The sequence below is a fragment of the Brassica napus genome, chromosome C5, assembly GCF_020379485.1.
Source record: "Brassica napus cultivar Da-Ae chromosome C5, Da-Ae, whole genome shotgun sequence".
Taxonomy (NCBI): domain Eukaryota; kingdom Viridiplantae; phylum Streptophyta; class Magnoliopsida; order Brassicales; family Brassicaceae; genus Brassica; species Brassica napus.
In genome coordinates, this window is record NC_063448.1 from 52,509,941 (window position 1) to 52,523,409 (window position 13,469).

The 13,469-nt window shown below is 36.7% G+C and overlaps 3 protein-coding genes and 1 non-coding gene across 4 annotated transcripts; 2 read left to right on the forward strand and 2 right to left on the reverse strand.

Moving 5' to 3' along the window:
* Positions 1-1,013: 1,013 nt before the first annotated feature.
* On the reverse strand, positions 1,014-3,614 carry LOC125587351. Its single transcript, XM_048757618.1, has one exon. The coding sequence runs from the start codon at positions 3,612-3,614 to the stop codon at positions 1,014-1,016; it is 2,601 nt and encodes an 866-aa protein (XP_048613575.1).
* A 748-nt stretch (positions 3,615-4,362) lies between these two features.
* Positions 4,363-6,871, reverse strand: LOC111213910 (GDSL esterase/lipase At3g09930). The gene is made up of 6 exons (XM_022715751.2): positions 6,657-6,871; positions 6,340-6,540; positions 5,763-6,043; positions 5,039-5,345; positions 4,739-4,955; positions 4,363-4,649 (listed from the first exon to the last, which is right to left on the reverse strand). Exons 1-5 carry the CDS (start codon positions 6,715-6,717, stop codon positions 4,741-4,743), a joined length of 1,065 nt encoding a protein of 354 aa, XP_022571472.1. The 5' UTR covers positions 6,718-6,871; the 3' UTR covers positions 4,363-4,649; positions 4,739-4,740.
* A 1,257-nt stretch (positions 6,872-8,128) lies between these two features.
* LOC111210614 (non-classical arabinogalactan protein 31-like) lies at positions 8,129-9,083 on the forward strand. The gene is made up of 2 exons (XM_048759315.1): positions 8,129-8,379; positions 8,575-9,083. The coding sequence occupies exons 1-2, from the start codon at positions 8,139-8,141 to the stop codon at positions 8,901-8,903; spliced, it is 570 nt and encodes a 189-aa protein (XP_048615272.1). The 5' UTR covers positions 8,129-8,138; the 3' UTR covers positions 8,904-9,083.
* Positions 9,084-12,152: 3,069 nt separating this feature from the next.
* LOC125588130 lies at positions 12,153-12,270 on the forward strand. Its single transcript, XR_007324524.1, has one exon. It is a non-coding gene; the product is annotated as a U5 spliceosomal RNA (small nuclear RNA).
* The last annotated feature ends 1,199 nt before the right edge of the window (positions 12,271-13,469 follow it).

Here is a 13,469-nt window from a genome sequence, read left to right on the forward strand (position 1 = left end):
GCATAGAACTCGACATCGTAAGTACTGTAGCGGCTGCGCGCCCCCGCTAACTTCTCACTATAGAATGCCACAGGCCGACCATTCTGGCTTAAAACGGCCCCTACCCCTAACTTAGAAGCATCGCAGTGTAGCTCGAAAGGCGCCTCAAAGTCCGGTAAAACAAGAATCGGTGCTGTTGTGAGTTTGGACTTGATAAGGGAAAACGCTGTGGCTGCGTCGTCCGTCCAAGAGAACGAAGTACCCTTCATACAGTCTGTAATGGGCGACATGATGGTACTAAATAGGGGTGGGCGTTCGGGTACCCGTTCGGGTTCGGGTCGGGTATTTCGGATTTTCGGGTATTTCGGTATAGAGGTGTAGAACCCGTTCGGGTATTTCTATACTTCGGGTCGGGTTCGGGTATTTTTAGTTCGGATTCGGTTATTTCGGATCGGGTTCGGATATTTAGATTTTGAAAAAAAAATTAAATTTTTCATTTCTTAAATTTCTTGTATTTAAAAATATAAATTTTACTTAACTTCTTTTTATTTTTAATAGATTAAATGGTTAATAGATTTAGACATAACATTTTAAAACTAAAAATGCATTAATTTAATAATTGTTTTAAAATTTTGGATGTAACTTTTTGTTAATTTTTGAAATAAAAAAATTTGACATGCTTTTTAAGTGAGTAGCAAATCATTTTTTCCGGAATTGTATGTATATCATATGAACTTAAAGTATGTGTATTATTAATATAATTATTTTATATAAAATGAGATATGTAAACTAGAAATATAAGGTTAATTATACATATGTTCGGTTATCTTCGGATATCCATTCGGGTTCGGATATTATCCATTCGGGTTCGGGTATCCAATCTCTCCTAATTCAATACCCGTTCGGGTATTTTGTTACTTCGGTTCGGATTTCGGTTCGGGTTTTTCGGATCGGGTTCGGGTGCCACTTCGGATATCGGGTAAAGTGCCCACCCCTAGTACTAAAGTTATGTATGAAGCGTCGATAGAAGGAGGCTAGACCATGGAAACTACGGACTTCTGTGATCGTTGTAGGTGTCGGCCAGGTAGCAACAGCCGCAACTTTGTCCGGGTCGACTTGCAGACCTGCAGCGGAGACGACATAGCCCAAGAAGAGCACGCTAGACGTCCCAAACTCACATTTTGTTTGGCTATATAAAGCTTTTCTTTTCGTAACGCAAGGAGAACATTGCGTAGGTGAACTAAGTGATCCTCCAAGCATGTACTGAATATCAATATATCGTCGAAGTATACGACGACAAATCGCCCAATAAAGGGTCGGAGGGCTTGGTTCATAACTCTCATGAACGTGCTAGGAGCATTAGATAATCCGAACGGCATGACAAGCCATTCAAAAAGGCCTTCCCTAGTTTTGAAGGCAGTTTTCCACTCATCCCCAGGACGAATACGAATTTGATGATACCCGCTTTTGAGATCAAGTTTCGAAAAAATTGAGGCTTTTCCGATTTGATCAAGGAGATCATCCAGACGAGGAATTGGGAACCTATAGCGAGTAGTAATTTTGTTTATCGCCCGGCTATCAACGCACATACGCCATGAACGGTCTTTTTTTGGTATAAGGAGTGCTGGTACGGCACACGGACTTAAGCTTTCGCGGACGTAGCCTTTAACTAATAGTTCTTCCACCTGTCTGCGGAGTTCCTCGTGTTCCTCGGGGCTCATTCGGTAATGCGCACGATTTGGTAATGTCGAATTTGGTTGGAGGTCTATGTGATGTTGAATATCACGGAGTGGTGGAAGTCCTGATGGAAGCTCATCCGGGAAAAGATCCAAGAACTCATCTAAAAGTGGACCAAAGGCCGGCGGCCAAGATAGTTGTTGTGGTGTTGACGGAGCGCGGATGACCAGAGCATAGAAAGGAGATGTTGCTCGTAATTCTTGCTCAAACTGGGCTTTGGAGATGATCAGTAAGTTTTGCTGTCCTGAGTTTTGCTGTGTGGGTTTGACGATCGCTGGATCTGTCTCCGGGGACGGAAGTAAGGTGATCTTTCGTCCTTGGAACATAAAGGAGTGTGTGTTTAACTTGCCATTGTGAACTACTTCTCTGTCGTACTGCCAGGGTCTCCCGAGAATGATGTGAGAGACATCCATTGGAGCAATATCGCAGTACATGGTATCTTTGTAGAAAGTACCAATGGACAGTGAAATCAATGTGCGATGAGAGACGTAGACCTCGGAGCCTGTTTGCATCCATAAAAGTCGATAAGGATGTGGGTGTGCTTCCCTTGTTAGAGAAAGCTTGCGTACTGCTTCCTCGGACACTACATTAGCCGAACATCCCGAATCAATAACAAAGCGACATATCTTCCCTTTGACTGTACAGGTCGAGCTAAACAGTGCGGTTCGTTGTACGGCTTCGTCAGTCTTAGGAGCGAAACAATTTCGCCGAATCATGAGGAAAGTGCCCGTATCTCCCTGAACCTGTTCTTCTTCAACATCATTGTTTTGATCATCGTCCGTATCGTAAATAGGCTCACCGATGATTTCTCTGTCATTCGCTAATAAACCTCTACGACCGTTATTGGGACAAGCGGTTTGTCGATGGCCGTTTTCCCCACATGTGAAACATCGTAACGCGCTAGTGCGTGCTGGAGGGCGTGTATCAGGGGCGTTTGTAGCGGCTTCTGTTGTACGATTATTTCCGCGTGTTCCTGATTCCGTCCCTGCGGTTGTTTTGTTGTCATCGGTGGTCGTATTGTTGCGCTGCCGATTGTTTCCGGTCCATGAATTTGTCGTGAATTTTGTTTGTTGCTCTACCAACAATGCTCGTTGTCTAGCTTCTGCCACGGACGAAGGATCAAACTGGTGTAACATGGTCTGCAATTGTTGCCGTAGACCTGCGATAAAGCGAGCTACAAGCTGATCTTCTGAGTCTTGAATGTCCACACGAGTCAGCATCTGATAAAACTCGTTCGCGTAGTCGTCCACAGAACGCGTGCCTTGGCGAATGTTGTGGAACTTTTGAAACAGCAGACGCTCAAAGTTATATGGAATGAACGTTTTGCGTAAGTGTTTCTTAAGTTTATCCCATGAGACAATCTTCTCTTTACCACGGCGAGTGCGTGATATTTTTAATTGATTCCACCAAGATGCGGCGTGACCGCGGAATCGAGTTGTCACATAAGGTACTTGTTTGTTGGTTGGTACATCTTTGAATTCGAGGAACTCATCGACCGCAACAAACCAATCAAGTAGATCTTCTGGTTGAGAACCTCCATGAAACTCTGGAACTTCCATCTTGATACCCGACGTCCATCGATTTCCGTTTTCATTCCTACGTCGTTGCGCACGATCGTGATTAGGGTTGTCGTCGTTGTCGTTGTTTTCGAACGGATTATCATCATCAGAATCGTCGTGGTGTTCTTCGAAAATAGGATTATGGTGGCGGTTTTGACGTTGGCGTGGAGCTGCTTGAGCTGCGTTTGCCGCATTGGCGGCGAAAGCTGCTTGTACTCCTGCCTGGACTCCGGTCTGAATTGCTTCAGCCATTGTTCTTCTCATATTATCTTGAAAATTTTCCTGAAAGTCTTCCAGGAACTGTTGCATCTGTGTCCATTCGTTTGGACGAGGTGCCATTGAAGCCGAAGATCGATAATCACGAATAGAATCGTAATAAAAGGTCTCTGATACCAAATGACGGAGCGGAAGTATCCGTTAGTAGCCGATAATGCAAAGATAACGTTGAATTCTGAGAATGCCCGTTAACTATGCCTTCCTAAGTCTGTTGAATTCTCAGAGAATGCCCAGAAGTAAGGTTTAAGAGTTGTTTTAACACAAAGCTCTAGTTTTATTTATAATCAATGTAAAAGTCGTGTCTAAAACAATAAGTAAAGCTCCCTATTTATAAGCTCGTATATGAGACTTATAATACTAAACAAGATAGGAAAACAAAACTAACTAAGAAAAGGAACTTTGAAAGAAAAGGAAAACCATAAAGAAAACCAAACACGAATAGGAGATGTACGCTACATCAAAGAGTGGAGACTTGATTTGCTTCTCTCAGACTACGGACTCATTGCTTTCCACGACACTAGTACTCTCCATGAGAAGCGAGCTATTGCGATCGAAACTTTTCTGTGGCCTCATGCGTACTAAAGGGTCGGAGAATGTAGAGATGCGGCCGATATAAAGAAATGAACTACAAACCGAGATATCCATCTACCGAAAATATCATGAGAAGACTTTGTGGTATCTTTGGTGATACTATACCTCATATTCTATAGTTTTCATCATGTCTATTTATGTTTAATACATAATATAAGTTTGATTTCATATGAATCTGCAACTCAATAAAGTATGTGGTGTTTTGTCTATATATCAAGAATTTTCATCTGATACATTTTTATCGGTCCAATCATTGCATTAAATATCATTGTGTAGCGATATAGCTCTGTAGCCAAGGAAGAACCAGGCTACATGACTCTAAATACACTGATAATGTCACTTTCTAACTAATTTTATTCCGAACAGAAGTCTCATGTATCAATTCAAGAACAGCTTGCATGATAAAGGAAGATTCCACATCTTATAAACATTGTTTTTATTTGACGGTCTATATTGGACCAGCTGCTCTTGTTGAGACTTGAACCAGTGAGCTTGACTTGAAACTCTCTGTAATACGAACACAAGCAGAAACAAATGTTAGTTACAAACACAAGTGAGTGAAAAATCGAGACATCAATAAGAACATTAAGTCTTACTTTTAAATCAAAACGGCTTTGAGGTTTTCGCGTAAAACTGAGTAAACGGATCTCCACCCTTCTTCTGTCGGATGAAAGACATCCCAAAAGAAGGAAGTCTTTGGATCTTTGCAAATTGTATACTTCTTCTCACCCTTCTTGTCCACGTTTGAGCACGAGTCATTGCTTGTAATCCCGACACAACACGGTTTCAATGGGTTCACAAACCTCGTAACCCCTAATTCAAAAAACTCGTAAAATCGATATAGGAATTTATAAAAAAAAACAATATTTCTCTAACATTTTCTTTTTTGAATTTACCAGGTTCCGCTCTTTTGTTCTTGAGGACAGTCAAGAAGGCCTTGTAGAGATCAAGAATGACGAAAGTGGAAGGTTTGGTCTCATTGTTGAGCTTCGCCACGGTTCTACGCAACAAAGTATTGTGAAGTTTCACTAATGCGTTATCTGATGCGTTGCAATGTTTGAATGAACTAGAGGTGGTTTTGCTAGGGAGACATCCGAGTGGCTGCAGTGAAGCTATTGCTATCTTCTTCACTCCCAACTTGTGGATGCGTCTCAAGTTTACTTCGGTTTGATCAACAACTTTCTTGATGAATCCCGGGAACTCCTGCAAGATATAATTTCCTTTTTTTAGCCAAAAAAAGAAGAAGATATAATTAATTTCTTATTATGTTTACATGTTAAATTATAATTTTTTTGTGGGTACCTTCAAACTTTTTTCTAAAAACAATGTTTCCACTTTCTTATTAAAAATATTTTAAAACATGCAAACTCAGTAAACTTTTACTTATTACTCTATTTTCACTTTAAAAAGTGTAATAGAAAACTCAACTCGATTATGGAGTTACTCTATTTTTTTTTAAAGTGCTTTTGAGATGCTATTATATTTGTATTTATGCTTTACGATTTCTAGTCCACTATTTTTTTTCTAAGTATAAAATAGTGTTTTAAAATTTTAAATATAGAAATCTTCTTTTTAGTTTGGCCTAGTAAATGCAAACGCATATATGATGTTTTTTCTTACGGTCATGGGACGTTTTTGGAGAATGAAAGTGCCGTAGTCGTTGCCAGCGTTGCTGACGAGGGCAAGAGAGGTGTGGAGGTCGGACGGAGAGTAGATGTTGCCGGAAGCGAGGACTTTTTGGAAATAATCAATCTGAGTTGTCATGTTTGGCAATGGATTATTGAAAGTCTTGAACACTCCTGTCCCTCCGTACGCGTAATTCATTCCGTATAACAGCCGTTCCTTTCCCGCGTAATTCTTCCACGTGTACGGAATCGGTGACTTTATCCTCAAGTATCTTGCTGCACACAAAAGTTTGGTGTAAGAAAATTTGAGTAAAAATCCTAATATCACTCATAAAATTTCCACGTCAGAATTTTGATAGCTGGTTTGGTTACAGTCACTCGTAATTTTCCTTTTTAATTAGGTAGTTAGTCTAAATATCTAATTAACCTAACAAAATAAAATGGTTTGATCCCAAAATTACGTGTTTGTTAGTGTGTTGAAACTAGTGGCCGACCACATGCATGCACCATCCATTCCACATTATCCATTCCACATTAGTTGTGACAAAAAACGAGATAGAGAGAGAGAGAACCGAGAAAATCGGTGGCGATGCGGCCGTCGGAGAAACGACCGGAGGGCTTTCCAGGAAAACTGACGCCGTAAGGCATTTTCCAGGAATCGGCTAGGGACTTCCTTATGTTTCCCGTATCTGCATATGAATCTCCGAACACGAACAACCTATTCGGTCTCATACGCTTCATGTTGTTATGCTGAAAATGGTCCGATTCAACACCTTCAAAATATTTTTAAAATTTTATTGTAATGGATTTCGGGGAATCGATTTATGTGATCAAGAACTTTACATATATAGTATTTTTTTTTGAACAACGCATATAAATGTATAATTACCTATTAACCAAGAAGAGAATGAGACGAGAAAGAGAGAGATGAATAGTTTTAGAGACTCCATTGCTTGCTTGCTTGCTTTCTTTTTGTGTGTGTGTGTAATATAGTATCAGATTCAGACCAAAAAGCTTCTTTGTTTGTTTGTGTGTGTGTCTTTCGTAGTGTTAAAGGAGAAAACGTGGAGAGAAAAGAGGAGGAAGAAGTACATATGTGGCGGGGATAAGTTGAAGGAGGAGAGACCTTTGGAAATTTAATAGTTTCGTTACCCTCTTGTCAACGTCTTTTTAGGCTTTATATAGTGATGACAATTACCAAAGGAGATTTAATAAAACGTTGACGAAGGAAAAAAAATTGGTCAACTTAAGGATATATTATACCACTAGTTAAGCTTGAACGAGTTAAAATACTAATCAACTCGTAAATATATTTAAATGTTCAAAAAAGAATTTATAAACATTTTCTGTTTTAAAAACATGTGAATAATATCTGAAATTGGTTAATGGAGACTAGAGAGTAAGGTATTATTCGAGTTGAACATTCGTCGATAATAGTTTATAGGTATGAAAATTCTACATATGGGATACAAGTTTGATAAATTTTAAAGAGTTGGTGATACACTCACATACACATGCCTTTTCTTACATGTCATATATATCTATATATGTCAACTCAACTATATGGATTGTGTTTTATTATTATAAAAACTTTGCTAGCTTACATGAAGGCACACCAAACAATTTTAGCGAAGTCGTTGACATAATTCACATGGAAGGCTTCTCTTGAGTCATGGTATTGCCCTTGCATCCAAAAATTATTAGTGATAGAAAAATTTCGACCTCTATATTTTGCATGCTAAGTGCCATATATTTGTATTTTGTGCAATTGTAAAACCCAATGTCAACATTTTTTTTTTGAGCAAACATAGATTAAAACAAACCAAGGTTCATGCAGCACTAGTAGCAGAGGAAGTAATCGAAAATAAAGCTGCTGAGTCAGCTTGAACATTTACTAAACGCGGGATAAAATGAAAAGAGATAGACGTAAAAGAGCGAGCCATAAAACGAATGTCATGGAGAATGTTTTTCAATACTACATCCTGTTCTTGAGTCTTCAAGAGTGAAATGAGGTTCTTCGAGTCAGAGAAGATGTTGATGCTGCTGACATGTGAAGAGAGTGCAGCTCCCATAGCTGCCTTAACCACCAACAGTACTGACCACCAATGCTTCCTAATGTCAACATTTTCTTGTTTTACAATTTGGTCTAATATTTTATCACAGTCATTATCTGTTTTACACGTATGTTAAAAATGACTTCCTGATTTAAAGCTTTACAATAATAGAAAATAATTGAGATCACAATACTAAATGGACCGCACGTCTGGAGGTAGTGCCCTTCCACACATATAACATTCCCTCCCCCATAACCAAAATGTCTCAATTTATATTATATAAAACGATTATATATATACCTAGTCTTTTTTACATCATGAGCACAATCTCAAAAACATCCAGCCCAAAAAAAGAATCGAGAGAGGTTGCCATGGCGCAGAGGATCACGACACTGGTTCTGCTCATAGAGATACTGTTTCTGTTAAATTATGTGAGTCAAATAGCCAAGACCGCAGCAGCTAACGACGGAGATGTGATTCACGTCACCGGGAAAGTGATGTGCCAAGATTGCACTCTTAACTACGACCAATGGATCAACGGCTCTGAACCCATCAAAGGTATTAACTGCTTTCGATAAATCCAAATTTGTATATATGTATCTATTCGGAGTTGTATGAATCGAGATATATTTCCCCACATTGCCTCTCTAATCGGATTTGATGACTTTGATAAACCGGTTAACTCATACCCCGGTCTGAAGATACTCAAAACCGGATTAGTAACCAAAAATCGTTCCATTTTGTATCTTTTAGGGGCTGTGGTATCAATCACTTGTATGGACGAGAGGGAAAGAGTGAGATACTATGGCAGCGACAAGACCGATGAAAGAGGCCAGTTCGATCTTATCGTCGACAAAGTCCTCTACGGCGGAAAGAATCTCAAGCCTAATCTTTGTAATGTCCGGCTCGTGTCTCCTGCTGACCAGTCATGTGGTATTCCGACCGATTTTGGCAATGGTCAAACCGGAGAGAAGCTAGTTCAGCCGTTCATGGTTTTCAAGAATCTAGTGAAGTTTGTAGTCGGGCCATTTTATTATACCACCCCCATGTGTGACACCCCTAAATATGAAAACAACTACTAGAGTTGGATGATTTTAACATTTGGTTAAAGGTCATTTGAAATTAGTGGTCCTCTGCTATATATGTTTCTCATTATGTGTAATGCCACATGTTTTTGCTTTCTTAATTTTGTTGATTCTTGTAAATGTAAAATTACAATATTCTTTTTTACACATCATAAACTTCTTGCAATATGTTTTCCTTGTTATGTAAATCATATTTCAGTTAAGTGACTAACTTCTAATATATCTTATATATTAAAACAGAAGTCACAACTTTGATTCATGTGTGATTTTTTTTTAAAAATGAACATATTCCTAAAACGTCATGTTACATTTAATCTTTAATCTTATCATTTAAATTTTGGGCATACCAAAAATTTTTATTGGGTTATCAATAATTAAATTTAAATAATAGATGATCTATTGGATTTATAAATTAAATAGATATAATTTAATGTTGTAATACTATATCTCTATATGTTAAATATTTAAATATTTGTCGATGTTAACTTTTAAAATTATAAAGATTTTTTTTAAATAACAAAAATCATATTATCTAACAATGATTAATCTTTACTACCTTAAACCAATGAAAACAAATTTTAAACTATATAGTTCATTTTAAAAATTAAACAAAACTAAATGTTTAATTATTTACTCGATAATATAAATCTAAGAAACGAAAAGTTTTATTTTTAAAAAACTTTCTAAATTTATGAAATTTTACAATATCTTTGAATATGACAATAAAACAATATTTTAATAATCTTTATATATATAGTTACGATTTTAATAATAAAATAAAAATCCAAAAAATATATATATAGAAGAAGATACAAATACATGTGAAAGTTTGAAACAATCTATTCAATGAAAAAAATATACCGTAAACTTATTATGTTTTAAAAATTGATAGATACATATATATATTATAATATATACCCATTTAGAATTGAAAATAAAATATTTTTATAAAAATAAATAAAAACAAAAACTCGCGCGGTTGCGCAGATCGAGATCTAGTTATCAATTTAAACTTGAAGTACTGAAAGTGATAATTTGTGTATAGCATTCTGACAATTGGATGAAACTAAAATTTTCAAAAATATATTTGAAAATTTATATGAGTTGTATCTCGATGGATTTTTTTTAACCAAGTAACATAAATATGACAAATGCTAAAAGAAATTACAACGTGGTTACCAGTTTTTTTTAAGACTTTGGGAATTTCATGTTTTACATCTATAATCTCTCATCATATGTTTGGAAACCAGCTTTAGAAGATTTGATTTAAAAATATATTTTATACCAAAAACGCTGTTTTCACCAACTATTGTGACAGTCTATCTCAAATCCTAAGACCATCCACGATGCTGATACTCTTGGCTCTATAACCAAGGTAAGTTTTTTAAATTATTTTATTATTTTTATTTTATTTTTTAGCTAAAAAAAAAAAAAGGAGGAGCCAATCGCGGGATCCCACGTGGCAGGTGGGATCCGCGCACAGTAACAAATCTGATCCTTAGCTAAGGATTAATTTGGCACAAACTCTTAAATTTAATGGGTCCCACATATTATTCTAATATTTTTTTGTTAAGGATTTTTTGCTAAGGATCCCCAGTGGACATGCTCTAATATTCTTTTATTCCTCACACAAAGAACATATGGGACTGGATACAACACAGACATGATGAAGATAAACAAAATATATCAAAGGGAGAAAGCATGAAAAAGAAAGAGAGAGTATTACAAAGTATACTCATAATCTGCTGATTCCGAGGGGATCCGAAGCTTGCCAAAGGTTAGAAGTTGCCCAATTTCTAGAGGAAGATAAACAAAACTCTCTGTCTGAATCACCTCCCTCTTCATCGTCAGCCTTCTGCAATCTTCGATGATCCATATCTTAAAACACTTTCCTTACAAGAACACAAAATCACTTAATAGCCTCCTCTTTTTTTTTTGTTGTATTTAAGCCATCCCTTAAAGATATAAATTAAACCTCTAGATTCAGAGGTTTTTCTCTTCTTCACCTTAGGGGATGGCCATCCACCTTTGATTGGTGGTGTTGTGCCAAAGTAAGTGAAGGTTTCAACGGTGGAGGCTTTCCAGGGGTTTTATAGTGTGTTCTTTCTGCTTGTCTATGGTCATGAAGACATTTTAAAATACTCCAAAAACCCAACTTACTAAAACTATAGTGTTCTTTCCACTTTTCTCTTTTTATTTTATTTTTAAAAGTTAGAACTTTTTGTAACAATGAACCAATATATATCATGTTTGCTAATGTTATTTCTAGAGGATATTCCATTTGTACAATAGACTGATGCAAGATGATATGTTTTATCATATACAGATATTAATTTTGTATTTATAAAATATTGCATGCGGAATTATACATAATAATAATATGAAAAATTCGACAATGTATAAGTTTAAATTAAAGACTCCAGGTATAGGCTGTGGAAGGACCGAAGGAATTTCTTTCAAGGATTTTACAATTAAATTGCAGAAGAACAAAAAAGCTAAATATATTAATGGTGTAAAGGCGTATTAATATATGGTGTAAAGAAAGTGATTAAAAATCATATACAAATATAAGTGGAAGCAGATAATGATTGAATCGGGGGAGTCTTATGTGAATATGCTTGGAATTTAGGATAATCTCATGGAATATGCCATAACCCAAATTGCCTTTTTTTTCACAAATACACACTCATGACTCATATGATGACATTCACAAAATCAGATTGTATCTTTTACTAAATACTTAATTTTGTATGTAACCTGATCTGTCAGGAATGAACATTAATTTTTAGAAAGCATTATTCTTTGAGATACAAATATTATGTTTAATAGTTTAATCTGTAAAAAACAAGAATAGAGATTTCATCAGATTTGAAGAAAACAAGTAAGTTATAAGTTTGTGTGAAAGAATATGATAAATATAATTGCTAGGCTTTTACCCAAAAAAAAGTAAAATAATTGCTAGGTTCCTTTTATTTTTATTTTTGTCACGAATTTGCTAGGTTCCTTGAAATGAAAATTTTGTCAGTTTCATTGTTTTCATGAAGATCAGTTTATTGGGTTTTCATTCTATTTATTTTTTAAAGAAAACATCAGGTTTATGTTTAAAGCCCAAAGCTCATTACAGGCCCATTATCTGACGAAGAGTTTTAACGCCATTCTGAAGCTCCCACATCGGGACACTGAGAGTAATTGGCAGAAGAACTTGTCTTATAAATAGTGGCTCTTTTCTAGGAATCTAAACCACGCAGCCATGTGGTGAGCACAAAGCGAACTATTCTTTCGCCTTTTACTAAAGAATACCGTGTGCTCTCCACGCCAAGTGGCATACGCCTATTTTTGGAGGGTCCCGCTCTCGAGTGGGCCCAAACATCAATGAAATTAAATTTTAATGATAAATACTCGGAACCGGATTGAATTAAATAAGACGTTTGGGGTTAAATTAATCTAATGGGCTTGTAACAATTTTGAAACAATATTAGCCTGACGTCTCTCAAATGGGATTTCTTCTGTTAAGTTGGGTTTCACAAGCCCACCTTATTAATAAAAGCTTATGATTTGGAAACAATATGAGACTAAGTCTATCAAATGGGCTTTCTTTTGTTATGCTGGGTATTACAAGCCCAAGGCTATTAATAAAAGAAAATTCAATAATCTACCAAAAAGAAAATTTTCAATATTTCTTTTGTTTTGTAAAAGCAAGTTAAATTTCTTCAGATTTTAATTATGTTGTATTTTATTTTAAATTTACATTTGGTTGTATTTTTATTATTTTGTATGTAATGTTACATTTTATATAAATAAAATAGTTGTTAAAAAAAAGAAAAAGAAAAAAAAGCAAAGTTCAATTATTACGGGGTCAGCATGTGTATACGTTTAACGGTGAGGATTGTGGAACACAATTGAAAGTGATAGGACAAGTGGACAACCCATGCATGATCAAATGTTTTGTACGTTGTTTTGATATCGAACAAGCGAATGATTTTTTTTTTCTACATCAAACAAAAGAATGATGTTCGTCTCTTCAATAATACTCATTTGTCCTCCCAATCTCAACACAGGTTGAGTTTCGCTATTTATTTATTTATTTAGCCACTAAATACAAATAAAATCCTTTTTATGCCATCTGTAATCTTCCATACATTTTAGTTTACAAGCAGTCGAAAATGAGAATTTTAGAGAGAGGTGAGAGAGGCAATTTCTCTCTCGTTTTTTCTCTACGCCTAAGCCTCTCCTCCTCGGCCCTTCTCCTCTGATTCCCTCTGGTGGCCGGCGGTGGGTCTATTCCCGTCGGTCCACCACCCCTAATCGCCCCGCTGATCCAATTCCTCTCCCTATCATGCTAAGGGCTTTTCACTTCCTCCTTGCTCCTCCTTCTCTGGTTCTCGCCGGATTGTGGCCAGATCCGCTGACCAAATTGATGACTGGGTGTGTATCTAGTGTCTCTGGAGAGAGGGCGAGGTTGTAGCAGTCTGTTTGTTTGCAGGAGGCGCCGTCGATTCGGTAGATCTAGGGTTTGTCTTGTGCTGGTTCTGGGTCAGTTCCGGCGCAGAGGCTCACCGGATT

Coding starts and splice junctions, on each gene's coding strand:
- LOC125587351 (XM_048757618.1), bottom strand. CDS start 3,614: ATGGCACCTCGTCCAAACGAATGGACACAGATGCAACAGTTCCTGGAA.
- LOC111213910 (XM_022715751.2), bottom strand. CDS start 6,717: ATGGAGTCTCTAAAACTATTCATCTCTCTCTTTCTCGTCTCATTCTCT. Junction 5,346..5,762: donor TCCAAAAACGTCCCATGACC/GTAAGAAAAAAC, acceptor TATATCTTGCAG/GAGTTCCCGGGATTCATCAA. Junction 4,956..5,038: donor GAACAAAAGAGCGGAACCTG/GTAAATTCAAAA, acceptor TTTTTGAATTAG/GGGTTACGAGGTTTGTGAAC.
- LOC111210614 (XM_048759315.1), top strand. CDS start 8,139: ATGAGCACAATCTCAAAAACATCCAGCCCAAAAAAAGAATCGAGAGAG. Junction 8,380..8,574: donor CGGCTCTGAACCCATCAAAG/GTATTAACTGCT, acceptor TGTATCTTTTAG/GGGCTGTGGTATCAATCACT.